This window comes from Drosophila gunungcola, assembly GCF_025200985.1.
Source record: "Drosophila gunungcola strain Sukarami chromosome 3L unlocalized genomic scaffold, Dgunungcola_SK_2 000003F, whole genome shotgun sequence".
NCBI lineage: Eukaryota > Metazoa > Arthropoda > Insecta > Diptera > Drosophilidae > Drosophila > Drosophila gunungcola.
In genome coordinates this window covers 3,665,310-3,693,280 of record NW_026453179.1, presented here as the reverse complement: position 1 = coordinate 3,693,280, position 27,971 = coordinate 3,665,310, and the positions used below count along the sequence as shown (strand labels likewise).

At 41.5% G+C, this 27,971-nt stretch overlaps 4 protein-coding genes across 25 annotated transcripts in view; 1 reads left to right on the top strand and 3 right to left on the bottom strand.

Annotated features, from left to right (window-relative positions):
• LOC128258660 (protein still life, isoform SIF type 1) overlaps window positions 1-13,339 on the bottom strand; it is an 87,838-nt gene extending 74,499 nt beyond the window's left edge. For 3 of the 19 annotated variants that reach the window (XM_052990425.1, XM_052990426.1, XM_052990413.1), the window contains exons 1-11: window positions 13,211-13,339; window positions 12,427-12,620; window positions 12,247-12,365; window positions 7,983-8,181; window positions 7,633-7,788; window positions 7,259-7,563; window positions 5,697-6,043; window positions 5,174-5,628; window positions 3,494-3,662; window positions 3,187-3,435; window positions 2,999-3,128 (exon numbers count right to left, since the gene is read on the bottom strand). In XM_052990425.1, coding sequence (XP_052846385.1) covers window positions 2,999-3,128; window positions 3,187-3,435; window positions 3,494-3,662; window positions 5,174-5,628; window positions 5,697-6,043; window positions 7,259-7,563; window positions 7,633-7,788; window positions 7,983-8,181; window positions 12,247-12,365; window positions 12,427-12,620; window positions 13,211-13,317 — 2,430 coding nt within the window. In that variant the 5' untranslated portion in view covers window positions 13,318-13,339. Of the gene's footprint in view, window positions 1-512; window positions 1,140-2,998; window positions 3,129-3,186; window positions 3,436-3,493; window positions 3,663-3,870; window positions 3,928-5,173; window positions 5,629-5,696; window positions 6,044-7,258; window positions 7,564-7,632; window positions 7,789-7,982; window positions 8,197-10,348; window positions 10,373-12,246; window positions 12,366-12,426; window positions 12,621-13,210 lie in introns of those variants that run through there. The other 16 variants (XM_052990428.1, XM_052990427.1, XM_052990423.1 and 13 more) reach the window with 15 other exon arrangements.
• A 69-nt stretch (window positions 13,340-13,408) lies between these two features.
• On the bottom strand, window positions 13,409-23,756 carry LOC128258669 (uncharacterized). 4 transcript variants are annotated; one of them, XM_052990444.1, is made up of 3 exons: window positions 23,740-23,756; window positions 15,935-16,748; window positions 13,409-13,529 (listed from the first exon to the last, which is right to left on the bottom strand). In XM_052990444.1, exons 2-3 carry the CDS (start codon window positions 15,998-16,000, stop codon window positions 13,431-13,433), a joined length of 165 nt encoding a protein of 54 aa, XP_052846404.1. In that variant the 5' UTR covers window positions 16,001-16,748; window positions 23,740-23,756; the 3' UTR covers window positions 13,409-13,430. The 4 variants fall into 4 exon arrangements, with proteins under 4 accessions (XP_052846404.1, XP_052846401.1, XP_052846402.1 ...); XM_052990441.1 differs by lacking the exon at window positions 23,740-23,756 and adding an exon at window positions 17,465-17,621 and having other exon boundaries at window positions 15,935-17,053; XM_052990442.1 differs by lacking the exon at window positions 23,740-23,756 and adding an exon at window positions 17,465-17,621 and having other exon boundaries at window positions 15,935-16,923.
• On the top strand, window positions 19,659-22,339 carry LOC128258665 (uncharacterized). The gene is made up of 7 exons (XM_052990437.1): window positions 19,659-19,852; window positions 19,916-20,111; window positions 20,168-20,639; window positions 20,697-21,056; window positions 21,167-21,465; window positions 21,535-21,860; window positions 21,976-22,339. The coding sequence occupies exons 1-7, from the start codon at window positions 19,780-19,782 to the stop codon at window positions 22,152-22,154; spliced, it is 1,905 nt and encodes a 634-aa protein (XP_052846397.1). The 5' UTR covers window positions 19,659-19,779; the 3' UTR covers window positions 22,155-22,339.
• A 54-nt stretch (window positions 23,757-23,810) lies between the features above and the next one.
• On the bottom strand, window positions 23,811-27,971 carry LOC128258667 (protein lin-28 homolog). The gene is made up of 5 exons (XM_052990439.1): window positions 27,594-27,971; window positions 26,114-26,259; window positions 25,267-25,415; window positions 25,035-25,185; window positions 23,811-24,979 (listed from the first exon to the last, which is right to left on the bottom strand). Exons 1-5 carry the CDS (start codon window positions 27,655-27,657, stop codon window positions 24,914-24,916), a joined length of 576 nt encoding a protein of 191 aa, XP_052846399.1. The 5' UTR covers window positions 27,658-27,971; the 3' UTR covers window positions 23,811-24,913.

Genomic DNA, 27,971 nt, shown 5'->3' with positions numbered 1-27,971 from the left:
CACAACTTGGCTAGCTGCTTATCAAAACACAACATCTACGCACACACTCGTTCAACACAAACACGTGACAGAAGGAAACGTGGGTTCTGCTTAATCGCATTTGGCCAAGTTTTTGCTCTATTTTGCAATGGAGCCTTTCTTGGGGCTTACTTTTGCAGTTTGTCGATTGTGCCCGCGACTAATTGAAAGCTGGCCTGAGCTGCATTAGGCCGAGATTTGTGCTCACGTCACGCATACGCATACGCCACGATGGCACCCCCCTCCACACTTTAACAACATTACGCATTCGCACTGTGTGCGTGATTGACTGTTTGTTTGTGCTTGTGTGTTTGTGTCAGTTTTACTTGTATTACCATGTGAATGGTTTTGGGCAAACTGAGCAACTTGAGCGGGTCTTTGGGAGGGATTAACCAAGCGTTTAATCGCAGCTTGACACACAAAAGCACATAAAACACTCACTCACTCACTGTCTGACATTATTGGGGCGCTTTTCTTTTTTTATTGACATTTACTTGCTTAGCGTGCTTGTAGCTCCTTTTATTGTTATTATTATTATTGTCGTGTAGAGATCTGCTGGCTGTGGCTGGATGGTGATGATGATGATGATGCTGCTGCTGCTGGTTGCTATTTGCTGTCTATCTTTCACGTTCTACAAAATTGCAATAAAGCGAATTTTTCCACACGTTGCATACTTTCGAGCGCCGCTTACTCACACACACACACACACTTACACACATACATGTAAGGTATGAGAGAAAATTGCAGTTACTGCCGCTCGATGGCTGAATTTTAAAACAATTTTTTATACACAATTTTCCATTGTGGCAGGCGGCAGGCGACAGGCAGGCTGTGTGTGACAAACGGTGCACGGGAAAACTCTCAGTTCGGCAGCAAGTTCTGGCGGCTGCCTTTGTGGCTCCCGGAAACTTTATTTATTGCAATATTTTCGTAAGTTGCAAATCTGGCACGCGCAGGCAAACACACACACGTACGCACAACGCACACACACACACACACATGTGCTCCGCCGAATTTCGGTTGATTATAAAACGACAGAGCAAAAGTTAGCGCAGCGCTAGAACAGCAAAACAGCAGAGCAGCAATGACAGCGGCAAGCGGAGCGGAGCGCGAACGGCACTGGGAAATCGCATCAGCAGCAGCAGCAGCAGTAGCAGCAGCAGTAGCAGCAGCGGCGAAAGAGAAGCTTTCGCAGCTGGAAAAGGAAAAGCCTGGAAAACTCAAGAGAGAGAGAGAGAAAGTGAGAAAGAGAGGGCGGCCGAAGCGCATGCGCCGCTGCAGAAAAGCTGGAAAAGCCTTTTGGGGAGGTGGGTGGGTGTTTGGTTGGCTAGCCATCAAGAGCACAAAAATCCAATTCCCCCATTTATGTGTCAGTGTAACAATGGAAGATGCAAGTAGAGTTGCTGGGCTCATTAGTGTCAAGGCGACATATAAATTTGGCACTAACTAGACAAATTCCTTGAGTGGCCAATTAATATGCATGTGCAGGGGCCACGCCCACGCCAAGGAGGCGTAACCGGAGGAGGCGTTAGTGGAGAAAGAGCTTCATCATCATCACAAAGCCATCTATCATCCCGGGATGTTAAATGCCAAAAAAAAATGAAGAAAGCAGGGGAAAGAGAAAGTATTTCGGGGCCTTACATCCTGTTGGGATGCTGGCTTGGGAGTCCTGCGCCTGTCCCGCTCTCTAGGTGTTCGAGTGTGTTCAACTGGGTGTCTGTGTGTGTGTGTGTTTGTGTGTGTGTGTGTGTGGATGGCAGTTTGTTTTTAATCAACATAAACTGGGTCAGCTTTGGGGCTGCAACTAAAAATATCATTTATGCTGCAGTTGACTTTCCCTTCTCATTTGCTTAGCCGTTTTTCGGCTTTGAATAAGCAAATACATATAAAAGTCATATATTTATGTGTACCTATATATATATATATATATATCCGACATCAAGGAAACACACTCGACCAACAGCGGCTTCAGCTCTGCCGGGCTTTAACATTTAAAGGTAGTGGAGTCGGTGCTGTTAGTGTTACAGCTTCAGCTTCTGTTGCTACTGTTGACCCAGTTGCCTCTCTATAAATAGCACAGCCCACAAATGGGCGGGTCGAGGGGTCAAAGGGCGGCGCAGGGCGGAGCAGGGAGAACGAGGCACAAGGCAGCAGCCAACGAGAATTTGAATTTGAGCAATTGATGTCGGATGTCGGTTGGCTTATGACGAATGCTGAGCGTTCGGATAAAGAAATTGCATTCTCTGCGAATGGGAAATTACATTTCGTGGCAGTCCATTTGGAGTGGGTAATGCAATATTTAGAATGGGGACTTTCTTGCTTCTTCTTGGTGGCGCTCACTTAAGGTGAGTAATGTAATATTTATGTGGGTGAGGTCAAGGAAGCGGCTTCTTGGAGATAAAATAGTTATGGGAGGTATACTTGAAGTTTCATTGCCAATTTTATATTACATTTCTGAATTTTATTTTGGGGCTTAAAAGTAATAAAGTTGTATTTTAAATAAATAAGAGCAAATGGGTTTTTTTTAAGAGTTTAAAAAAACCCTTTTAACTTTCAAATATCATTAGATAAAATTGTTTACAGCTCTCAAAGAAAGCCTTTTAGATGTTTCTTATTTAACAGCTGAAATTGTATAATTTCGTTTATAAACTACTCCATTATAAAATGTTTTATTTATTTTTATTTACAAAAAAAGGAACACTTGGATTCAATCTCATTAAGACCAGCCTTTTAATAAACAATTTAAATAGTTTTGCCTTTGATATTTTTAAATTAAATTTTTTTTAGCAAGGATTACTTGGGTAGTTACAGAGCACAAAACAAATCAATTTAAGCTTTAAGATGATTACCTAATAATCCCAAGAAAGTCATTACTTATTAACAAAACAAAGAAATAAGGTATATCCAATGCACATTTTACACAGTCACACAAAAAATAATATATATAGTATAGAATAAGCCTTCAAGTAAGGAAGCTCACCTCTGATGAAGTTAAATAGCACATCCTCGAATCGGTGCTCTCAATGGAAGCCTGTTGAACAATTCCGTAGCGTGACTCGCGATCGCTTAGATACTCTGATCGCAAACTATCCTGTCGTATGAACTCGGCCCTGGAAAATAATATCAAATTTAATTATTTCAGTGGATACAAAATATATATTAACTGACCGTTGTTCTAGGGAATCGGCACGAGCACTCTTGTAGCCCGAATCATTGAGGCTGCTGTCCTGCCTTAAGGATGGTAGCGAATCCCAGGGCGAACGCTTGTGCCCGGAACCAGGAACCTGCTGGGTCATCATGCCATGACCCGATCCAGAGCCAATTGTGGAGCTGCCGGAACGCCAACCATCCGAGTGACGGAACCACTGGGCCCGAGCCGATTCGCCAATGCAAGAGGCGCAACGCGAATTGGAGAAACTATTGAGGAAATCACATAATTAGGTCTGACTTTCCTCACATTTTCGATTTATCTCACCTGGAATTGTGATCTGATAGGTAGCCACGATCGCGTTCTCGTTCCCTTTCCCTGATCAACTCATTGCGATCGCTGTAGTAACCATCACGATCGCGATCTCGTTCCTTGTCACGAATAGTAGACAGTGGTCGATGTGGCGGCAATGGCAAAGTTGAAGACTTGGCATTGGCTGTGGGAAAAAAAGCATACAATCTAGTTAGTTTATCTATATTAAATAACGCAAAATGCAATCCTAGTTGAAGGCATTCCAAAATCTAGGGCAGGCAAAAACAATCGACTTTAAGCTTCGATTGGCATCGAATCGAGTTCGGATGGGAGATAAAGCTAGATCATTAAATCTGGAAGATATCGTGCGGATTCGTAATGGAACTACTTACGCCTACGAAGTGGATATGGGCTGCGCTGGTTTGATCCGGGTAGGCTTTCAGCGAATTCTGATGATGGTTGTTGGATTGTTGTGGTTTTTATTGTTGTAGTTGTTGATGGTGTTGTTGGTTTGTTGATTCAGGTGTCGGTGGGCAATGCGAGGAGATTAATGGATGATCAATTAATGACGTGACATGGATAGCAATTATGTTAGATTATTAAACAAATTGAGTAATAAATATGGACAAAATACATACATTTCGAGAAAACGAAATAACAAGTTAAAAAGTCAGAGTTTATAGTAAGAAATTGGCAGCTAAAAAATTCGCGTACATCTAAACCTTTTTAAAGCTAACATATTACAAGAATATGCCCTAAACTAAGGTATTTAAATTACTCAATTCTCTTTAAAAGTTATAGTTATAAGCAAATAGTTATAATAGTTAAAAAAAATGAAAACATATATAAGTATATACTTGTTGTCAATAAAAACTTTTAAATATTATTTAATAATTTAATTTAATCATTTAATATTCGGTTAATCATTTTGAAATTCAACCGAAGATTAAGTAAAAATATTATTATCTTTTAGTTAACAAAAATAAAAAGAAATATGTTTGTTTTCTTGTTAAATTAATAAAATATATATTTTTAAATTAACGATATGCTACTACCTTGGACTTTACAGACAAAAGTTTAAGCCGTTGGTAACCATATTTAAAGAATAATTTTCAACAGTTACTGTTTTATTTTCTCATCATCGAGACATAAAAAAAACTGAAAGCTATTAACGATTTTTTTTAAATTTTCAAACCTACGATACTAAAGGTAAAACAAAATTAATTACAATGAACAACGTATCTGTCTTACATAATCAACTATTCTCAGCTTGTGTGTTTAAATTACTTTATGCCCTTTTCAAGCCCTGACCAATCCTTCTCCATTACAACATTCAACATTCCACTTCCGCTAAGCATTCTCGTGCCTATTTAATCAGATTATCAAGCCATTCCTTGGCAATCCACCTGCCCCCAAAACAAGGCAAAAACAGAACAACCGACTTGATTAGACCGCTGACATGGGTTCGATTGGCTGACAGGTTGATGTTGATACGTTTCCCAGTGTGTTTCGCCTACCCCAAAAGCTAATTAAGAAAGAAATTCAATTAAGCAGCGAAGCGAAAGAATGAGAAAACCAAACGTTCAAAGCTACCACAACAACGAGAACCAAAGTGAGGCATCTGGATAAAAAGCTAACCGACAGAAGGTAACAAAAACATGGGCTAGGCTCGACGAGAGTGTCGCGTTGGCTCACCCAGATTCTCCATGCTCTGCGAGAGCAGGGCCTCGAAAGTGTGCAGGCTGTAGGACTCGGCATCCATGCCCTTGGCCAGAGTGTTCCTCAGATGCATCTCGTACTCGAGGAGCAGCCGCGAAGTGGGCGAGCCCGGAGTGGGGGTCACATTGGGGGCCTGCTGATGGTGGTGCTGATGGCGCGAAGATCGCTGCGGCGGTCCCTGCTGCTGCTGGGGATGCTGTGGATGCTGCGGATGCTGGGGATGCTGGGAATGCTGGCCCGAGGACTGCTGCTGGCCGTAGGACTGATCCTGGTCAGAGTTGCCATTGCTGGAGCTCGGAGTGGTCGCATAGCACTGGTTGTCGAACATCACGTTGTCCGAGGGCGGCGAACCCTCGATGCAGCTCCTCTCCCGCTCCAGCTCCAAGTAGAGATTACGCGGCGGATAGCCACGTCCGATTTCATGTGAGGATCTGCAGGTTATATGGGTAGTATAGAATGTGATATATATTTAGCGGAAATACGGCGAACAAGCACCCACCTCGAGCCGGAGAAACGCGACGACTGACTGCTGGCACGGCCCATCGTGTTGTTGTTCATTATGTGGTGACCTCCGCCCCCGCCGCCCATTCCCATGGCCATTCCATGCTGGTGCATGTGCGGCGGATGGCCCAATGTCTGGGCCGCATTCGCGTTGTAGTAGTTGTAGCGCCGACGCCCCATCTCCGGCGAGGTCACCGGCGACTCGGTGCTGGGCATCGGCTTCAGCATGCTGCGCTTCAGGGTGCTGGTGTCCACGTTCATGTCCTCGGTGCTCTTGGTCTTCCGCCGGGTGTTGTTGTTGATAACATTGTGCTGGTGCATGTCGTGCGAGTGCGCGTCGCGTGTCTGTTGGCGAAAAGTGGGAGTGAGTGTGGGAGTGGGTGTGGGAGTGCCAGGTGGCAAGTTGTTAGTGATAAGTGGGTGAGAGAGCTCTATTGGGGCACACAGAGAAAGGCGACCCAGAAGCGGGTCTTTGCAAATATAAAGATTGATTCGTTTACATACTGCTTTAGCCCCTAATCGATTTACTTATTTTTACTTAATTACTATAACAACTTAACTTAGTAAGTCCATGTCAATTAAACATTTTTAGCTTTAATTTTCATACGTTGTGTTTAGGTTTTTAAAATATTTATTTATTTATTAATGAACTTAATTAAAATATTTTTCGCTTTCAATTTTTTCGCTATTGCGGTTTTTTGATATCTTGTTTAACTCCATGAAAATCAGAAATGACATGATAGCTATATTCTGGTTGGTATGCTTTTTTTTAAACACATACAATTACTGCGATTCAGTGGATCGTTAAAAGATCTATTGACAATTCGTATAAAACATGTTGGCGTTTTCTGTACCTAGACAAATATGTCCTATTTCCTACTGACAGATAATAGATAAAGATAATAGACTCAATTTTCAGTTTTCGGTGATAGATAACCTAAAATAGAAATACCTGGGCTACTTTTGGGTAATTTGAAGTTTAAATATTTCTGTTATATAAAATCTTCAATTGTTTCCTTAGTTTAATTAAAAAGAAAGCATACAAAAATCTTGGGGTACCATAAGCAAAAGGAGTTTCAATTCTCATAGAATTCAAATTCCCTCCTGGTTCATTAGAAAACGAAATTAACCATACAAATTGATTATTACGCCGAATTCAAAATATTTAAAATTTTTAAAGTAATATTTTATCTTTACTTTTGATCAAAGTTGTCCTTTAATGCTTCGGTAATTACATTTTAAACTTATACCAAATAATATCTCATTTTTAATACTGTTGCTATTAACAGTTAATTTCCTGAACATTTTTTAGGTTTACTTGTCAAATAAAAACATCGTTTTGACTAATATACTTTTCTAATGCTGTGTAAATACAAAAAATGTTATAAAAACATTGACCTGAAATTGATTCTAACAGCTAAACTGTCTCACTATTTTTAAAGGAGTACAATAAGTTATTAGTTTCATATCTATTTTTTGAGTGTACAGAAACACCTCACTTTTCGCCACATTCTTCATTCTTTTTCTATGTGCATGCATTGGATGTGCCAGTGAACTAACCATGTCATCGCCAAAGTCCTTGTTGCGGGTGCCGGTGCCCTTGGAGGAGGAGGTGCAGGTGCCCACGCTCTGGTGCAGTCCGCCGCCGGCCTGAGTGCCCTCGCTCTTGGACAGATCCATGTCCATTTGGCATGCGGCCGGGTCATCGTTGCCCACCTGTGAGCCCACATGATTCTGGCCGCACATGTCGGAGCCCACGTTGCCCACGCCCGTAACAATTACGCCCGGAGTGTTGGTGTTCACTCCGGCATTAGCCACGTCCTGTCTGTCCTGCTGGCCGCCCTTCATCTGACGCGGCAGAGTATCTAGAGGTTTGGAGGAAAACCAAAAAATTAGATTGACTTTTTTTCGAGGAGCACAAAAGCGAATCTCACCTGCTCCCTGGCCGGTTCCGGGACCGCCGCTGGCCACGTTGTCATAGAGCGAGGTGCTGCTCACCGCACTGACCACCTTGCCGGAGCCCACCTGCTGCTGGCCGTCGACGTCGGTGATGCGGTGTGAACCAACGTTGCGCGGCAGGGTGGATGAACCTGCAATGAGGATGGCGGTGAGTGAGTTGATGGGTGGGGATGCGGTGGATCTGGTCGCCTAGTCGCTAAGCACTGAGTTCGCAAAATGTTCGAGTAACACAAACAAAGGTGTTGGGAATTGAAAACAAAAAGGGCTCCATTGGGTTTTTTTTTACCGCGGGTTTGGGGGCAGATTTCTGGAGTATAGCTCTCACCTCGAACACGGGGATCGGTGCGCAGGCGCGCATACTGCTCGGCGGACATGCAGGTGCACTGGGGCTCCTGGCGGACGCGCGACGGCGACGCCGGAGTGCTGAGCGGCTTTCGCTTGGCCTTCACCTTGCCCTTGCCCGGGGGATCCAATTTCAGCGAGTACGACGACGAGGCCTTTCGTGAAAATTTGAAAGAAGGCGACTGTAAAACGTCGCACTATCATTAGGTTAGTTGATTGGGATTACAAGGTTCTGTGTGTGCGGTTTCTCCTCTCTTTCTACACTGTCTCACTCTGTCAGACTTTCTTTATCTCTAGCCGCCCAGGATCAAGGATCAACTGGGGTGCGATCTCCTCGGAGATATTTTGTGCACGAGCCGCTCTTAGCAGCTCGGCGAAATTTGCGTGTCTGTGTGTTTTTTTTTTTTTTGTTACTGGATAGTGTTTTGAAATATCTTAGAGAATTTCTACGAGTAGCAGTTAAATAGAGGGTGCAGGAAGAAGAGTTTGAAGCTTGACTTTGGGTGCTGAAAGCCTTGTTCTACTTTAGTACAATATCTAGATAGTAAAAGCAGTTTTTCGATTTTTGAAGGAAGTAGTAGGGTGTGTGTGGGACACAAACGAGCTCTTTGGTTGGTTTTAATTACAGCAGTTTGGCCATTTAGGATATTCTTTTAATCTCTCTCTTCACAGCGCTAGGCGCAACTTAGTAACTGATAACTTGATTGTTTTATATAGCGATATAGCGTTGTTCCAGCTGGAACAATGACTTAGCCTAACGTTAACATTTCCTTTGATTATACAACTTTGATTTGGGTTAACTTCAACAATTTATTGTAAGCATGTGCGTTTGCTTGAATATAACTATGTTCCATTTGTCTGGACTTGATTCGGTTTCAGAAACCTCCATGGAAGCCGCCTTCGAGGCGATAAATGATGCTCCAAGAATATATATGCGCTATATCGGCAGCTACTTTTGGCTCTAACTAATGCTCTCCTTGGAGTGATACTGGCTTTGGTTTTTGAAAATTGCTTCGATTCGTAAACCGCCCACTTGCATGGGATCTCGGAGTGGGAGAGGAGGATGGATCGGGATTATCGGGATCGGGGGATCGGATTAGGGCTCGTCGGAAACGGATTGTAGGGGATAGGTGACGGTATTGTAGTACAGGATACGTGCGATTGTTTTAAAGCGTTTGGCGTTTTTCTTTTGCATTTTCATTTGTACGATTCCACAGTTATTTACATCGTTCATCGATCATCGATCGTCATTGCGTTCAAATTGTTTGTTTTCAATTTACATATTCATTTTCGGAAATTAAGTTTTGGTTTTAGTTTCGGGTTTTGTGGCACACGTGAAATGCAAACGAATCGAGTTCAAAATATATTTATACATACATAAATATATATTTAGAGTAGTTAAATAAAATTATTGTTAGATTATAAAAGCATTTCGAAGGGGGAAAACGGGGGATCATATATAGATAGAATAGATTTCAGAGAGAATCGTGGTGTACATTCAAAATGTTAATATTCGGGGGGTTATTGGTATTTGTTGTTGTAGTTGAGTTGTTGTTGAGTTTTGTTTGTTGTTTGTTAGAGTTGCGTGTTTATTCATTCATAAATTTCGAAAGAAATATCCGTCGGTTTTCATTTTGGTATCGGTTGTTTTTGAAAATGTTTCGAATTGAAGTACGAAATGAAATGCATTACAAATGAAATATTTCGAAGGATTTATAGTTTTTGAGTTTTGGCGTGTTTCGACAATGATTTCGAAAAATGATTAGAAGAGAGAAAAAGAAATGAAAGAATATATAATATAAATACATTTAACAAATTTTAGTGTGTGTGTGTGTTTGGGGTGTTTGGTGTGTGGCGTGTGTCTGTCTGCGTTCAGTGTTATCGGATAGTTTCGCTGTTCATCTTTGCACTTGGATGAGTCACATTTACAAATGAGTCCTAGGACCGGCAACTTTCAGGTGAGTTTTCCGAACACTGAGAGTGAAAGCGAGAGAGTGGGTGGAAAACTGGGGCTGGTGGGTGGTGGCTAGTGGCTGGTGGCTGGGTGGTTGTGGTGGGTGGACACATAGAGCAGAAAAGTTTACAACAATTACGACACTCAGTATGTGGTTGTTGTGGCGTGAAACACTTATGAAAGGATCTTACTCATGCCTGACGTGGCGGATTGAACAGAGATACAGAGAGTTTAAGGGAGGGTGAACTTTTAAATGGATATTAATAATATTTTTATTATCTTTTTTTCGGCGATCAAACGACACTTAGGTGAAACAAGAATTATTCAGTGGTGTGTGGCTGTGTTGGATGTACACTGTACACAGTGGAAAAGAAACAATATGAAGCGATACTAACGTATTTTTTTACAATGTAAGACACCTGCAACAAATGATGCGCAAAGTAAGAAAAGAAAATGAAACAATTATTAGACTTGGCTAGTCCAGATAGTTCATGTCTGACTACATTATATTAGAATCTATATATTAATAGGCGTATGGCATGGTATGTGTATATTAGATGGGTTCTAGTTTCAGTTTAAAATGTGTTTGTTCAGATGAAAGCTTTATGGATGAATAGGTCAGAAATTAAGTAGTAGTACAGAGGTTTGAAGTTTATCACTTAATATCAGTTATCAATTTTTTTATATAGACAATGGAAATGGTGGCGCTTATGTACATCATCACAGCTATTGTTTCTAATTAAAAATTTTCATAAAATATTTACAGAACGTTAAGCTTTCATTGTCACCAAGGATTGGGGACTTAAAACGGACAGAAACTCATTAAAACTTTGGCACATCTCTCACATTTCTCCCTCAATTTCTGACTTTGATTGTTTTTCAGGTGCATGTCTCTGTATTGTATGTGTGCTTGTGTTTGCATGTGTGTGAGTGTGTCTCTATAAATACTACGATTATACTTTACTTGGCCAAATTTCTCAATGAATGTTAACTTGAAAATGAAGAACGCAAATTTCCACATACAACTCAATAAAGTTTTCATAATTAAACAAACAAACACAAAAATTGTTTTCAAATTTTCAGCGAACCAATTTCATAAAATTGTCAAGTTTTCCAACTAATTAGAGTACAAGGAAGAATTATGTATCGGTGAGTGTTTTTTTTTTTTAGAAAGTTTATGCAGGGGGACTTTGGTGGTGAGCTTTACTTTGTTTATGCCAACTATGCAAATTTTGTTTACTTAAGTGTAACTCTCATTGTATTATAACCGATTTTTTTATCCCAAAAAATTAGATTAGTTGTACAACTTTTAAAAAATAATTATTATTGTTTTCTTTTGTGGTGATTTATAATATGTTAACATAATAAATATTATAAATACTAGAATGTCTTAAACAATAAAATTGATTTTCTTTTAAAGGGTGTTACAGCTATTGTCTTGTACTTTACATTGAATTGACTTTATTTCTTTTTTCTTGCTGACCTATAGGTATAATACTTTTAAAATGTTATGAACCACAGGAAATTTTAAGTTTTTTTTAATTTAAATTTTCAAAATAACAAAATCGTGCTTGGCATAAACGTAGTATGTGACTGTGACTATGACAGTGACAGTGACTGCGGTGACAGTGAGCGAATGAAGAGCTTAATTATGATTTCATCTTCAGATTGTTCGAGTGTTTGCGGCACTGAACCTTGAGATTGATTGAGGATATTTAGAGTACATAGCTAGAGAGATGTGTTTTATATGCAAAGCAAACAACAACTGGCTCATAACCATCGTCATCGTCATTATCATCGTCGTCAACGGCAGCATCATAATCACAATCGCTATCATTTTGGTCGTCACCATCTTGGTCGGCACCTTGGCTTCTTTCAGTGTTTCTAGTGTTAGTCTGTGTGTTGTGTCGAGAGAGTTTTTTATGGGTGGATGGTGGTTCGGTTTTTTTTTTTTTTGGCTTGGTTCGGTGGCTCTAGTGGTTCTGGTTCTGGCAGTGGTTTTGGGGGTGGTGGCTCAGCTGAGTGCTCCAGCTGGCGGGCATGATTACAGCTCGCCGCCAGACCTCTGTTAGTGTTGCTGTATTAGTTGTGGGGTGGCTGAGGTTTTTCGGTATCGGTATCGGTATCAGTTGAGGTTGGTTTTGAATTAATTTTCATTTTTGTTTTTCTTTTGCTTTGGCTGTTTTTGTTTAAAAGATTTTTTGATTTTGGATTTTTTTTATGGGTTTGGCATTGTTGTTGTCGTCGCTATGCGAAAATGTTTGCCTTTGCCAGACCGTAAGAGAATACTTACACAGCACTCGCGGAACTGTTTGGCATCGATGGGCGAGGTGAAGTTGAGGCCCCAGGTGTCGTTGGTCATGGGGTCCTTCCAGTAGACGAAGCACTCCGATGCCTGGCCAATGCGTGTACCTAAAAGGGTGGCCAGGTTGGCATTCGGATGATGAAGTGACGCCCAACAATGTGCACTCACCTGGCTGCACAAGTCTCACGTCAAGTATCTTGTCCACCTGACTGTTGTACGCGGTGATGTGAAAGATGCACTCGGGGGAGTCCTGAATGCAGGTGATGTTCACAGGAACCAGATCCTCGGACACTTGTTGCCATTTGACGGTGCCGGCTCCGCTGGCTGACACATGGAAGACCTCTGCCCACAACCTGAACGAACTATTGTTGGTTAATTAAGTTTCGACAATGGATGGAGTGGTTTTATTTATTTTTTTTTTTTGATTTGGATTGTTTGGAGGAGATTCGATTCCGATTCGAATTTGGATTTGGTGCACAATTAGATTTTGGTTTTTCGGGGGGTTGGAGAGGGAAATTGGGAAAACAAAGAAACACATTTTGTTGTTATAGTTGGTTTTTTGTAGTTGTAGTTGCAGTCGTAGGTAGGAAGGAAAAGTTGAAGCAGGATACATTTGTAGTTGTTGTGGTGGTTTGTTGGATAGGCCGCATCAATTTGTGTGTGGTTTTGAGGTGTTTTTGTTTCGATTTGTCGTAAGTTGTAGTTTGTAAATTGTATCATTTTATTTGATTTTTTTTATTTTTTTTTTTTTGGTGAAAGAAAGAAAAACCAGAAGAAGAACACAATTAGTTGGATCGAAAAAAGTTATCGAAAGAGCGAATTCAATTGTGGGTCAGTAGTTGGTTGTGGCGGTGGTGGTGGTTGTTGGAGCCCCGTTTCGGCAGTCAGAGAACATAAACAGAGTCGGGCTAAAAGAGTGGTTCAGTTTGAAGGGTTTAGGACCAAGACCCACCTCAAAAGATGACCATCGCGACGACGGGAGCTCTGCCAGGGCGAATCCTCATAGCGATAGGCCTTGCGCATCAGCGGGGCACAGGAGCAGCTCAGTTTGTTACCCATGGCGCAGTTGGCGCAGCTTGCCGCAGATCCTGCCACAAAATTGGGTTAGTTTCTGGTGGGGACTATAACGGAGGAACCAATGGGATCTCACCTTTACCAGAGGCACCCCGATGTCACCACATGCCGCTCACGTCCGCCTGCGAGAGCGCCTGTCCGCGATTCAGGGACTGTGAGCGCTGGTTGTGCCGATGGTTGTGGTAGCGACTCGATCGCTGTAAATAATTGAGCATAGTTGAATATTACATATACTTTATTTACTTATACTTATACGTAATTAGTTTTTTACTTATATATTTACTTATTTTAAAAGTTAAGGGTTTCTCTTGAATAAACATTATACTATCCTTAATAGGCTTATATAGTTGCCATCCCACATATACAAAAATATTTTCGGTTATGAAATATATGTGGAAATCATCTAAAAATCCTATCAAAATATATCACTTTATAATTGTAACTGAGGCAAAATATATTTTAAAATATTTTTACAGTTTATAGATTTTTTTGGTTTCAGCTTCAAGAAGTCTTGAAATTTAACTAACCTGTATTAGGAATAATTTTAGAGAGTGTTTAATATAAAAACCGAATGCATACTAATGACCTTAATAAACCTTTAGCTTTAATTGATTAATCCTAAAGCCCTTACGTAGTTTAAATTACATAGAGATAGACCTATACATTTCCTAAAACTATAAAGATTTATTATTTCTATTTATTTTAAGGTTTTCTAATGTAAGTATTTTACATCTTTTAGATCACTTTAGAAAAACAGTTAAAAAAAAGTAACTTGTTTTTGACAAATTACCCAAATTGAAATGAAAAAAAAGAAGTGGGAAGTGGAAGAAGTATTGTTAATAACCATCTTGAGCAATCATTAAGCTGCAATAAATTTAAAAAAAATTCAAAATATCTGCAACGAAGGCTGCACAACAAGTTCCAGGTCTTCGGGTGCTTGGCTCTGTGAGATTAAAGCGTTGAAGCAACCCACGCCACAGTTTATTATCATCAAGCCAGACCGAGAGGTGCGAGCGCTAGTGCAGCAATATTTCCCCGCCACCGCCACAAAAGTTGTGTAGGTGTCAAAAACAAAAGCGATGCATAACTCAAGCCAAACGATGAAAAGCGGAAAATGTGCTTTGAAGTTTTCACGTTTGATTTTCTTGAACACCACCCGCAGACATTGCACTCCGAAGTGATGCAAAATCTAAGGTGAGATGGGGGCACATTTTATTTTTATGTGGATTTAATTTTATAAATATTCACAGTCTGGCCCATATGTTGGCCACATTTGTTGTTCACTCGCACAAAAGCACATTTCGATCGCTATAATAGCAATAAATATATATATATAAATACGATATATATAGCTATCTTTGTTTACATCGTTTGATTCAGAGGGCGACACACACAGACACCTGTTCTATGAATCGGTTTTGGCCATTCAGTTGCCGGCTTCCAAACGGTTCGAATTGCGGTTTACGGATCGGGGCTGACGAGATCTTGAAAAAGCCAAAACAACATCCCAAATGCACGCCGCAGACTCAACTAACCGACACGCAAGAAAATCGAAATCACAACGAATTTTCATCTCTGTGGCTTGTAGTCTCTTTTTTTCGGATCTCTTGGCGTCTCGAGAGCGCCATACCGCCCACATGGAGCTCTCCGGCTGCTCAAGAGATCAGATCTCTGGCGAGATATGGTGGAGAAACATGCATGCCAGCGATCATCAAGTGGACCACAACATGGGAATGGGCATGGGAACCCCAATGGGAATCCGGAATGGTTATGGGAGTGAAAATGGAAAATGGGGGAAATGGGACCGTCATCGCGGTGCTCTCTGTTCGCGTGCTAAGTGCACGTGTTGTTGTCTAATTTATTTTTAAAATCAATCCACTCTCGCCCCGCTCCACTCTCATTAGAATTGCAATTGGGATCTGTCTGACACACATTGGGGGCGATGAGCGACACATCAAAATAGATCATCAGGTTGTTGACAATATTAGGGACGACTTTTATGGATACTTTCGGGAAGAAAAGTAAAAGAAGGGGTTCTTGTTCAAATAAAGATTTGCTGTGGTTTCTTTTGGCAGTTTGTTTTTTTACTCTTTCAATGAAAATTAATTATTGCCTTATTTTGACATTGTAACGAAAAAAAAATGAACTATTTCGGGAAGTTAAAATAAACTTAAGATCAAATGCTGAAAGCGAAGAGGTTTCTTAGGAATTTTTAAATTTTGTACTTTATTATTGTTAACAGATGTTTCTAGGGGAATTTTTCGTCTTGTAAAAAAACAAAAATATTTTCTTTTTCAATGTTTTTTTTTTTTAAATTTTAAGTAATTAAAATAATAAGTATCTCTTGATCAGCCTAAGACTTTTGAAAATAATAATACATCATTGATCGAAATAGGTGTTTCATAGAATTCCATCCAATTAAAACGAGTAAAAATCAAAAGTCTTTTTATGACTTTTAAAATACTTTTTCGCTTAAAAACTTTGTTTTGTTTTTCTTTGTCAACATATGTACCTAACGTTAGGTTGTTGGGAATCTTATGAAGTAGAATTTATAGATGGGCTTATAATTTGATTGTTTTTTTTTTATATAAATAATACACACCTCCACATGGCCCCAGCCATCGGCGTTCATTTTGGCGGCTGCCTCGACACTTTCCTTGGCGCCCATTGTTTTTGTTTTTGTTTTAAGATCGCGTTCAGTTTGGTTGATGTTTTCCTATGGAAATTGTATCGCTATTCGCTTTGGCTCCTCGGCTCCCTTTTCACTGCCCGTTAAGTGCTTTCAGGACTCGGGCAGCTGTCAGATGTTATTTATTTTGGGCCCAAGCGGAGGACCAGGAGCGTCTGCGTTGAGAGGGCCGCGGCTCGTGGGCCAGGAGACTCGGTTCAATGTATAAATATTGAGCGGATTGACGTTGACGTCGCTCCTGCTGTCTCACACACACTGGCAAACAAAGGACCCGCTCTTTTTTTTGTTTTTTCGAGAGCGAGCGAGGGATGCTGGGGCCGTTGAAGGTGGCTTTCAATCGACTTTCGTCGGGTTGAACGTGCTGCTGACGTTGAAAGCAGTTAAATAATAGAACAGGAGCACGTCCTGCCCGTCGGTGTGTGTGGTTGCTTGTGCGAGTATAGTATCCTGCTGGTATGTCCTGGCCTATATGGCGTATACGTATGCGTGCGGCGAGTGTATTATTTATGCAGCAGAATGTTCTTGCTGATGCTGCTGCTTTTGCTCCTCCTGTGAAGAGTTTTATTCCTATGTTTGTCCTTTACTTTCTTAGCTTTTTCCTTGTGGTTTTCGCGGTTAGTCAATTTTTTCACTTGATGCTTTTTAAGGGTGCGTATGATTAATTTGTTGTATATATTTCAGTTGATTTTATCTTTAATTTGTTGAGGTTTTCTTCTTGCCGCAGTGCCTGTGATTAGAATTTAGTTTGATGTTCAGTTAGGACATTGTTGTTTTATCCTTGTGGCCTTTGATTTGGCAACGCCTTTCGCGGCCCACCGAAGAAAAGTTCGCTTTTGGCCAGCTTTTTCGTTTGTTTGCGAAACCAGTTTCGTTATATTCTTGAAGGATCACTTTTCACTATACTTTAGAGGAATTTTGGGTGTGTTTTTTTAGTAATTTTGGGCTGGAAAAATCGAGGTTTTCCTTTTTTCGCCACGAAACGAGCAGGATGAAGGCGCTGTGTATTTTCGTGTAGCCAAAATACCTACAAAACTTGACGAAGCCCAAACGAAATGTTTTCACTTGACGAAGCGGGAGAGGAGCAGAGCCGAGAAGAGAAAGTGCGAAGAAAGAGCGGAGAAAGAGAGCAAAGTAGAGCAGGAGATGAGCGTCGAATTACAGCGACAGCCGAAAATTGCTCCCCCATCTCGCTTTCCCACAGGCTTATATTTTAATTTCGATTTCTTTCTTGGTTTTTCGTCGTTATCCTTTATTTTGTATGCCTTCTCTTCTCCTTCTTTTTCTGCTCCTCTCGCTCCTCTGTGTGTGTGTTTGTGTGTGTGTGTATGAGTGTGTCTGTGTGTGGGCTTAGCTTAAAGGTATGTGCAGTGGCTTTGACCCCCCTTAACCCCCCTCTCTTTGCGCTGCGTGTGTGCCTCAAAAAAGTTGCATAAATCACCACACCTTAATTTACTTAAATGCCCTTTCTTGCTTGGCAATGTTTGTTATTTGATTTTAACTTGATTAATTCATTTTCGTCTGCCCCGTGGGCGTTTTTCCACTCCAGCACAAAAGTATGCTACACTTTTTTCGATGTTTTATCAGTGACTTTATAGGAATTTTCTTTACTTTTAAGCTTCGGTTTTTGCTATTTATTTATTTGGATTTTTTTTATTTTCTTTCAGTATTATAGTTGAAAGCTTTATTTTGTTTCGGTTATTACTTTTTGAAGCAAGAAAAAAGCGACACAACCGTCGACGTCGACTTCGAAATTCGTTTTGACTAGTCGCTCAAATGCAAAAGGGATGCTGCGACGTCGACTGCGACGCGGGCTGAGCAGCTGGCAGCGGCGTCGCTGCAACTGTTGGAATGTGTGCCACACACACACGCACACACACACACTCTCCATTTTTTTTGGGGTGGCTCTGCTCCTGTTGTTTTTGGTCCTTCCTTACATGTGCTCCTGTGTGCGAAACTTTTAATGTCTCCCCGATGCATATATGTGCGTATGGTTGTGTGTTAATGTAATATTAATGTTATAATTTGCTAGGCGTAAAGGACAACGAACGTGCCGAGTTGGAGACATCAATAATGCAGTCAAAAAACATAAAGGTATATGCCAGTGAATAAAATAGGTGGTGGCTGGGTGAGGGGGTTAAGGGGGTTGAAGGTGTGGAAAGTGGGTTTCCTTTTTGAGCATGCCAATCAACTGAGAAATTCCCAATTAAGGCCCGCCTCTATTTTCCAACACTAGCACAAGTTCGAAGCAGCACGTTCCACATGCCACAAAGTAAAAGTGAAAAGCAACATCAAAATTAATAAGTAGAAAGGATGCTGACGTCGGCGTTGCAGCCGCAGTCGACGTCGCCGTCGACAGAGGCAGAGAGAGAGAAAGAGATTATGGCATTTTGCTCCTGCGCCATTTCAATATTTAACGAAACTTTCGTTAAGTCAAGACAGCGACCAGCTGCAGCTTCTCTAACGGGAATTATTCGCTCTAGCCGTTTGCATTCAATTGTTTATAAATGTTTAAAAAATGTCTTAGATAAAGTCAATGCTATTTATCTTTAAGTTCTAAAAAAAGAATACATATTTCATATTATAACTCAGGGCAAGTGAATAAACAAGGGTAACCACCCACCCACATTGGTTAAATACCGTTATCTCTCGCTCCCTCCAAAAGACGTCATTAGAAAACTGCAGCTTGCAGCTGACGGCGGCAGAGGCAGCGGCAGAGATTAAAAATCGCGTCACACCAGCACAAACAAAAACAAACCCTCAACAAAAAATCCTACAAAATGTATCAGTTGAAAAGTTAACCAAAAATGTCTAAAAAAGGTTTTTGTTTTTCTTCATGGCTGCAATAATTGGCCATATGTGTGTGCGTGTCTGTCTTTTGTTGTTGCGTAAGGCTTTTTAGGGCAACTGGAGGGTGTGGTTTAGGGTTGCCAGAAACTAAGGGTCACCAAACGGAAACTCTAGCTAACATGTATACGTAAAGTTGATACCTTAAATCTGACTGACTAAAATATATTTTAATAAGATTTAAAACCATCTTGAGCAGCATTTAAATGACTTAAAAGTTCCTTTGTGAGGGTGTGGTTGCTGCGCAGATTCCCTTGCTCATCCTTATTTGTGCTGGGTGGCAACCCTAACATCTGTTTTTCGGCCTACCTGCAATCTCTTGCACCTTTTCATCTCGATTCATGTTTTTATGAATGAATAGCCGCAAACAACAATAATTTAAAAGCTTTTTGCAGGCAACTACCACCAAAAGCGACTTGTACTAAAAGCTGTTATGACTTCAATGTTAAATATCAACAATCAAGTTTTTATCACTAACTAGTGATAAAGCGCAAAATGAAAAAATTAATTAATTGTTTAAATATGTTTTCGGGCTCTCATATATGTTGAAGAAAACCTTAAGTATAAAATGACTTACAAATCTTAGTGAAGAATATAGGATAGGATATATTTGATATTTGAATCCAAAAAGTCCCTCATTTAAATTAAAATTAACAATTTATGCGCTTTTACACTTTGAGCACACATGATTTTAACCGCGAAATTTAAAAAAGTTCTTAAAACATACCCCATAAATGAACTGGTTCCACTTCACTCACCATCGCCTATCGATAGTTCAGTGTTGGTAGAGGATACATCGGAACAATCGTTATCGCTTGAGGAGGAGGAAGGAGGAGGCAACTTGTGGATTGAAAAAACACCGACGCCGCCAGAGTTTGAAAATAAACAATTAATTAAATAATAAATACGAAGATATGTTGGAGGAGTTGCGTGAGGCAAAGGTACTGGCCAATGTGACCAGTGCTGATGTGGGCCCAGAGGCGAAGGGTAAGTTAATAAGCGCCGACATTTGCATTCCAATTTAACCATATTTGTTTGTTTTCTTTTAAGAATACAATTTACTACGCGCCGACGAAGAATATCGCAATGGCAATGTGGATCACTCGATTTACTACCAGGTTAAAGCCCAGTTCCATTCCACCGACATGCGATATATTACCGAAGCGGAGGAACTGGAGAAACTACGACCCACAACGGAGGAGCTGATAAGGTCAGCCTCTAACCAGGAAAAAGTGGACTACAAAAGGTGGGATAACACTGAAATCCGCTAATATTCAAGTTCTCAATAATCATCGACCCTAGCAACAAACTCTGGCAGAGCATCCTCAAGCGTCTCCAGGAAGTGGAGCAGCAGAAACCTCCTGAGCAGCCCACCAAAGACGCCTTGGAGTACATGGACTTTCTGGAGGACGTACGGAATGCCACTGAGGGTTTAACCCGCATCTCGGATATATGTAATGCTATGCCCAACGAATGGTGTATCCTGCACCTCTGCAAGGGCTTCAATCCCGCCACCACCTACTCTGTGTTCAATGAGATAATGGCCAGCAATGGAGCCATTTATCTCAGCCTGCTGCGTCACTGTAGAAGTCCCCAATTGGGACCAATTTGCCTGAGATTTGCTGGCGACAAGCTGGCCAATCTCTTCCGGGAATACAGCACTATGGTGCAGAGATTCAAGCGAGTGGTCTTTGTGGATCCACTCAATGTGAAGAGCAGAGAGGTTAAGCAAAAGTATTGGGAGGAGCTGAAAGTTTTTGAATCCTATTTGCAAGTGAGTTTGATGCTTAGACCTTAATTATGCATCAAACAAAATTCGAATCTTCTCCAGAAACTCCACGCCAACTTGCGGGACATATTCCTTCCCTATTCCTTTCTGTTCTTCGGGAAACGATACGACTGTAGTGATGCCCAAAGACAGGCCAAGATCATCTATAGTCGCGTCGATGATTTCTGCCTGCTTAACCAGTGGAGCAGTCACCAGCGCGTATTGCTCTCGCAAGCTGCTCTGCATGCCAATCGACTGGACTCCGCGAATCTCAAGCTCATCAGCTATGAGCTATCCAGCAACGAAAACGAAATCCAATCGGTGTACGATATGCTCAAGGACTTCGCCAGCGACTGGAATCAAGTAGAGGAGCGGCAGCCGCTGGTGGGCAGGAGATTTCCCACCATCCTGGTGGTCGATGAGGTAGCTTAAAGATTTCAAGTAATGAAACATCTCCAACCTCGGTCTAACCACAACAGTATTTATAAAGCAGTTGGTGTTATTTAATTGAATTGTTTTGCATTTTTTTTTAGCGCCTTGACCATTTCAACTGGGAGCAGCTAGTCACCGTTCAAGAGTTTACCCGCATCAAATCACTGCATTGTCTATGGCGCTTGTTTCAGATTCACAAATCGAAGATAAAGCATGGCTACTTCACTACGAACATCAAACAAGGCATGTGTGTTATAAATCCGGATGCGGATTTGGTCAACTCCAGTCGCAGGCTGCGCAGCTTCTTTGAGTACTGGCTCCCGCAATGGAAGCATATGTTCGATACAGTGCCCAACGAGGAAGTGATTTTGAAGCAGGCCTTTCAGGCGGATTGTTTTGTGTGAGCCGCAATTTTATATGAATATGAAATAGGGAGACTTTAACTAATCAATTGTGATGTAATTTGTAGCTACGCTGGCCACGGTTCTGGGCTGCAGTACGTCAATGGACGCACGATTTCTCGAGCCCAAGTTTGCGGCGTGGTCTTCCTGTTTGGTTGCGATTCCACGCGCATGTTAGGCACGGGCCTGTACAGCGCTCTGTACGGCGCACATGATTATTACCATGGAGCGTTATGCCCCTCGATAGTGGGCACTCTAATGCCCGCATTGGATGGCAATATAGATACAGTGTCGGCCACAGCCCTGAGTCTTTGGCTGGCTCCCGGCACTAAACAAGTAATCCCGTGGACGCAAATAGATCGAGTGCCTTGGCTCAAAAGTGGCATTATTAAAGGTGGGTTTGCAGAGCAGGGATTAACCTATGGTAGGGAATTAGGTAGCACTATACAAATATAACCCTTTAACAACCTTGGACGATAATTATGTTAAAGAACAATTATATATTTCAGGAAAGGAGAAAAGCGCGACCACAATGAGTGTTGAACCCAACTATCATCTGGGCAGCCTTTGCTCCATTATCTCGCTGGTGCACCAGGGAAAAGTGGAGCCTCAGGTCTACAACTACAGCATTTATGTGTGCCGCGGTCTGCCCGCATGGAATTTGGCCGTTGAAAAGATGCCTTTGTAGACTAAATTGTGTGCTGTGTCGTTGAGTCGATCTCACTAAGGCAATTGTTTAGCAAAAGAAACCATGTACAATAATCTTATTTAATTGAACTACTTCATTCAAGTGGAAAGTGGTGCTCATAAGATTACATTAAAAGTCATAACACTCAGAATCGTAGGAATAAATCAGTACACTAAAATATATTAAGAAAAAGAGTTTTACTTACCTTTTGCAATTTATTTGTAAGATTTTGTGATGAAGTTTATAGATTTAGCACGTTAACTAGAAGTTTCTTTGATTTCGGTTTAGTTTGTTGTTTAAGTAGTAGTTTTAAGCATGTTTAGGCTTTGTACATTGTGTTTTGGTTGTTGGAACTTGTAACCGTTTATGGATTTGTTAGATTAATTGATTTAGGTTAGAGTTTTTGCTTGCTTTAATTCGAATCATGCCAGAGACAAAGAGTGGAGGTTCATTCTTACATTGCCTGTGCAAGAACAAGGAGTGAAAAACGTTAAATCGAGTTCCATTCGGAATGTGGGTGATGAAAGCAAAAAAGTGAAAGTGAGGTGCAAACGACAGTCAGAGAGAAAGTTAGAGTAGGAACATTGAGAATTTGTTAAATTGGAAAATAAATGTAACATCGAGGAGAGATTATCCCACACCCAGTTCCACGGGGCGAATGTGTTATGTCTGAATGGCCAGAAACGCCCATCTATTTATTTACTCGCACTCGTTTGTCGCCCTCCATTCGCTCTCCAAAAACGCGACTCATCTCATCTCATCGCATCTCACCTCGTTCCCGTCCTCGTCCTCGTTGTAGTCCTCGTCCTCGGGTTGTCGTTGTCCTTTTGGCCAGAGCTTTTCCCCCACTGAACCTGCGGCGACCTCCAACCGCCCAGCATCGCATCTACTTGACCTACTAACGCCTGTCGCATTATGACACACATTCGTTAATTAGGCCCAACCCAACTCCTTTTCGCAAACAAATTCACTCAAATCATCATCGAGCACGCGGCGTATGCGTAATATACATACACTCATATTCGTTTGGCCCCGATTAGCATGCCATAAAAAACGCACAGCAGGCAGACACACCTCGGCGCGCTTCCCTAACTTTATTGGTATGGGTTACCAATAGCTGGGATGGGCCAGTGTCCTTCGTAAATCGTTAGTCGTCCTTCGGCCTGATGTCTCAATGCCGTGCCCATGCAGCGAGTTAAATCAAATTAGCACCCGTAGGGGCAGCAAATCCGAGGTGCATGCCATGCCACACCCCCCACATACACGGGAATCACACGAGGAGTGGGGAAACAGGGAACAAGGAACAAGGACTTGCGACATGACAGGAGACAGCGTCAGAAGGAGGATATTACATAACAGGCGCTCCCCATGTAAATCTGGTTGTAAATTCTCAGTGTGTGTGTGTGTGTGTGTGTGTGACTATAAGCAAGTGTGCGAGAGTGCCTTTGTGTGTCTTGGTTTTATTTTGTGGCTTGCCCCAAATGAATATGCGATGACGTTGACGTTGCTTTTGTTATTGTCAGTTGATGCTGGCTTTATTATTGTTTGCCCAGTTAAAAAGGTAATTTTCGCATTTTCTCTTAACCTTGAACTCTTAGGTTTCGCCATCATTTTTCGTTTTCATATTTTATGCGTTGAAAAACTTGTACTTCTTTATGCAAAAAAAAATGGTACAAATGTTTTCGGGTTTCCTGTTTTTTTATTTTTTTTTTTTTTTATTAATAAGTTTTGTAAGTTTTTTAATTGTATTTATTGGTTATTGAAAATTTGTTGCTGAAACGCTTTGTTAACTTTGTTGAAATTCTTTTAGTTGTCTAAGTTATTGTTTTTGGTTTAAGTTGCTGATTTGATTTAGCTTTCCATTAAATTGGGTCCTTTAAATCTGTGTTAAAATGTTGTAAATGTAAATTCCGCCGCGTTGCACACAACAATTCTCTGGCAGAGATCAACTGAGACTGAGCTCGACGCTGGCTTTAGGGTCCCGCATAAGCGATGCATCCTTTTGGGCATCCCGCTCCTGCTTCCTTGCGAAGGACACAAAAGCGCGACAGCGAGAGCCAACGAGCGAGCCCGAACAATGTTGCAAACTGATGGCGAACCGTCCAAACCACAACAAAAACAGCCAAAGGGCCAACAGTCAAAAAAAAAAAAAAAAAGCAGAGAGTGAGAGAGAGAGCAAGACTCTCGACTTTCTACTCTCCTTCCGGCCATGTCCTCGCCCAATCTGTTTGTTGTTGCTGCTCACTCTGTTTCACTTTCAGGGGGTGGCGGCTTGGCACCGGGGGGTGGGTTTTAGGTTTCAGAACTTAGGTTTCCAGCTTACAGTGATTCTGCGTTTTCATGGTGATTCTGTTGTTGCCCCAAGGAAAGCTCCAATGTTGTCAGTGGCCACGTGACTCGCGAGCAGGACTTCCTTATCAACCAAGAGCTTTAAGCTCGGCCCCAAGGGTGCAAAAGCTCTGACTTTGGTTAGCAGACGAAGGGATGCTCTCTTTCTTTAGCTTAATTCATTTAATTGTACTTTAGTCAAAAGCCTTATTGGTAGTATACAATTAAAGGATAAACCTAAGCCTAAACTTATTTTTTGGGGTGCTTTGTTTTTTTTTACCCCCTCTTATAACTAAGAGTAGCAGCTAGTTTTGTTGTACGTGGGTTTCTTTGATTTGATGCGTGTTTTTTTAGATTACCATTTTGTACTTGTCAAAGAAGTTTGTAACTTCCAACTACCAATCCGCTGTCCACGGATCGCTTTAGATTTCTCAGGTGGCCTCCTCGCTTTTCTCCGGAGCTCCACTGCTGCTGCTCTGGTCGCTGTGGGCTTGGTTCTGCAAAAGGATTTAATCCTGAGATTGGGACACAGGCTAAGTGGCAAACACTCACCACATTGCGGTGCGGGCAGTCGGCATGGAGATGGTCTTCACCCCGGCAGCGATGACAGCGCTTCGGCTGGGGACCCAAAGCGCATTCGGAGGCAATGTGGTTGGCGAATTCGCCGCAGTTGTAGCAGCGCATGCGGCGAGTGCGGCGATTTCTGAGTGGGGGGAAAGGGGAAAGGAAAAGTCGGGAAAGTCAGTGGGTGGTCGCGGTTGGCACTGGGTCAAGCCCTTCTCACATGCGTGGCCTGTAGGTGCTGCCGTGGCAGTTCTCGCCCTGCTTCCCCGACACCCTGGTGGCCTCCAGTCCGCGGGACGTGCGCTGGCACTCGAACTCAACCTCCTCCTGCTCGCCCAGCGATCGGAAGCCGGACATCTGGATGACGCTCTGAAGGTAGCAAAAATGGGCATTACTGTTTTGTTAAATTAATTCTTTCCATTCCACTATGTTTGGTTATTATCAAATTGAGTAAAATACTAATTATGACATTCTAATCTGTAATATCAGCAAATATACCAAATATTAACTCTAACGTTTTAGTTTAGATTTAGTTAACTATAACTATGGGAATTTTCATGGATTTTCATTTTTCAAGTAGTGTCAGTTAATGTTTAATAATAATAATAATAAATAAATACCTGGTATTTATACTGTACGAATTAATTTAATTCAATAATTTTGCCAGTGTTGAAATTAGGCTTAGACTAAATGTTTCCATGGATTTTATGGAACTAAGTAGTTGGTAATTGCATTACCTTTGTAATTATCTTTAAATTTAAATTGTTAAATTATTTATTAATTGATTGATTAATAACAAATACCTGGTACATTTACTACACGAATTTTTATAATTCAAATACTTTGTTAATCTTTAAATTAGGCTTTACCCTAATATTCCCTGGGTTTATTTTTTCTTTTTTTTTTTAAGTTCCAAATTGATAATATATGCGAAAGCTAACCTTACAATATGAATACGTTAGCAAACGGATATATTATTTTGCTTTACTAAGTAAACTAAGTAATTGGTAGTTGACCTTTGTATTTATATTTAAATTTGATGTGTTAAATAGTTTCTCAAAACTTACTTGATGTACGAACACCTCTTGGCCGCCGTCGTTGGGGGTAAGAAAGCCCCATCCTTTGGCCACGTTGAACCATTTGCATTTGCCCAGGCGCACACAGCCGCATTCCTCCAAAGGAGTCGCAGGATTCGCGGTATTCGCAGGATTCGCTGGATGGAAAAGAAATGAAATGAAAAGGAAACTTGAGTTCGTTGCTCAATTCGATATCCTGTCTGGGAATCCCTGTTCAAGGTTTTGTTATTCAAATGAGCCAGCGGCAGCTGAACAACTAGGGATCTGTGTTTCTGCGTTCATCGTGTCCTTGCCCCATTTGCCGCGAGGCGAGTTCAACTTGGGTTAGAATGCCGCTCATCCACATCCACATCTACGTCCCCATCCGCATCACCCCTCCCCCCCCATCCCACACCAACTCCCATTGAGGGCAGAAAACAGGTTTCGTTGTTATTATAAGACATATTTTTGGAAACGAAGAGCTGAAAGAGCCGAGTGGATTCATTCCATTATCTAAGCAGGGGCTCATCTCACTCACACACTCGCACGCCCATCCATTTGGGCTGGTTCATTCATTCATAAATTGTTTTCACTTCGCCCGTTTGCCCGTTCGCCCGTTCCCATTTCGCTGGCTGGGCCGCTTATCTTCGAAACGGCCTCTTGTACTCGTAGTATCGCCCAGATACAGATACAGTTACTGATACAGATACACGCAGCACTGCATTCTCATGCGCTGTGGCCTATCTGAAATCAAAATTTTTATTTTCGGGGGTTGCTGGCATTTCTAGGTCGCATTTTTTCACTCATTTCCCCGACAACGTGAATGGACTTCTCGAAGATCTGGAAATTCTTTTGCGTCTGATAAGAAACCTAACTGAATGAAAATCTTTCAATTTGGTCAAACCACCACCACCACAACCACCACTGTGATTATCCTTCGGTAGTATCCCTCTTCCCTTTCTTATAGGTTATAAGTAGCAAACTGGTTTCGCCGCACAACTAGCTTTGTAAATCTCAAAGATCTTTTGCCTCAAATGCACTGGGGCGATGATAATCCTCACTTGGACAATGGGTCCTTGATCGAGGGGTGGGGTTTGGTGGAAAGTCGGTCAACGTTCGGGGGTTGATGACACCTCTGTGTATGCAAACCCCCCATTAGCCAATAAAATATCAAATCAGCGAATGGCAAAAACACAACAGAAACCGAAAAAAAACACACGCCAGCGAATAAAGAACTGCGCAGTATATAAAAAAAGCAAAAAACAAGCAGACAAAAACAGAAACGAAATATTAGGGCGATCGCAGAGCCAATCAGCTTCGACTTTGATAAGATTTCGTACTGAATTTGTTGTCGTTGTCGATGTTTTCTTTTTTTTTTTTTTTTTGTAACATAAAACGTGTTTGGAGGGCAGAGGGGGGGAAGACTGTGGGGTGGAGGGAGTGTGACGTCTAAGCATAATTGGAAATTAGTTTCGCTCCAATCTAAACAAACCTGATGAAGTCGAGCTCTGACTGGTACTCCTTTCCAAGCCATTTTCCTGATGCAGGTTTTCCATGCTGTTTGTTTGTATTTATTTGATTATTTTTGTCTCAGTTAAATTGGTTGAGGAGTTTCGTTCCAAAATTTGTTATTTAAAACTTCACTGTGAATGCATGGTTTTCCTGCCAACGAACACACATGTGGCTACAGTTGCACACACGCAGATGTATCTGTAAATTTCACTGCCCGCACTCACACACAGATACAATACGAGCTATTCGATTTTCTTGCGTTTTTCTCTATGTGTATTGGTAAGGGGAAAAGGAAAAACGCTGCCGCTGCGCACGACGCACTTTGTCACACTGACTCCGCGTTGCGTTTGACTATTTC

What these genes read in the sequence shown, in the direction of transcription:
- LOC128258669 (XM_052990444.1), bottom strand. Translation starts at nt 16,000, where the DNA reads ATGGGCGCCAAGGAAAGTGTCGAGGCAGCCGCCAAAATGAACGCCGAT. An exon ending in ATGGCTGGGGCCATGTGGAG is followed by an intron (nt 13,530 to 15,934) that starts GTGTGTATTATT and finishes AATTATTTACAG; the next exon opens with CGATCGAGTCGCTACCACAA.
- LOC128258665 (XM_052990437.1), top strand. Translation starts at nt 19,780, where the DNA reads ATGTTGGAGGAGTTGCGTGAGGCAAAGGTACTGGCCAATGTGACCAGT. An exon ending in GAAAAAGTGGACTACAAAAG is followed by an intron (nt 20,112 to 20,167) that starts GTGGGATAACAC and finishes CATCGACCCTAG; the next exon opens with CAACAAACTCTGGCAGAGCA. An exon ending in TTTCAGGCGGATTGTTTTGT is followed by an intron (nt 21,466 to 21,534) that starts GTGAGCCGCAAT and finishes TGTAATTTGTAG; the next exon opens with CTACGCTGGCCACGGTTCTG.
- LOC128258667 (XM_052990439.1), bottom strand. Translation starts at nt 27,657, where the DNA reads ATGGAAAACCTGCATCAGGAAAATGGCTTGGAAAGGAGTACCAGTCAG. An exon ending in AAGAGGTGTTCGTACATCAA is followed by an intron (nt 25,416 to 26,113) that starts GTAAGTTTTGAG and finishes TGCTACCTTCAG; the next exon opens with AGCGTCATCCAGATGTCCGG. An exon ending in AGCACCTACAGGCCACGCAT is followed by an intron (nt 25,186 to 25,266) that starts GTGAGAAGGGCT and finishes CCCCCCACTCAG; the next exon opens with AAATCGCCGCACTCGCCGCA.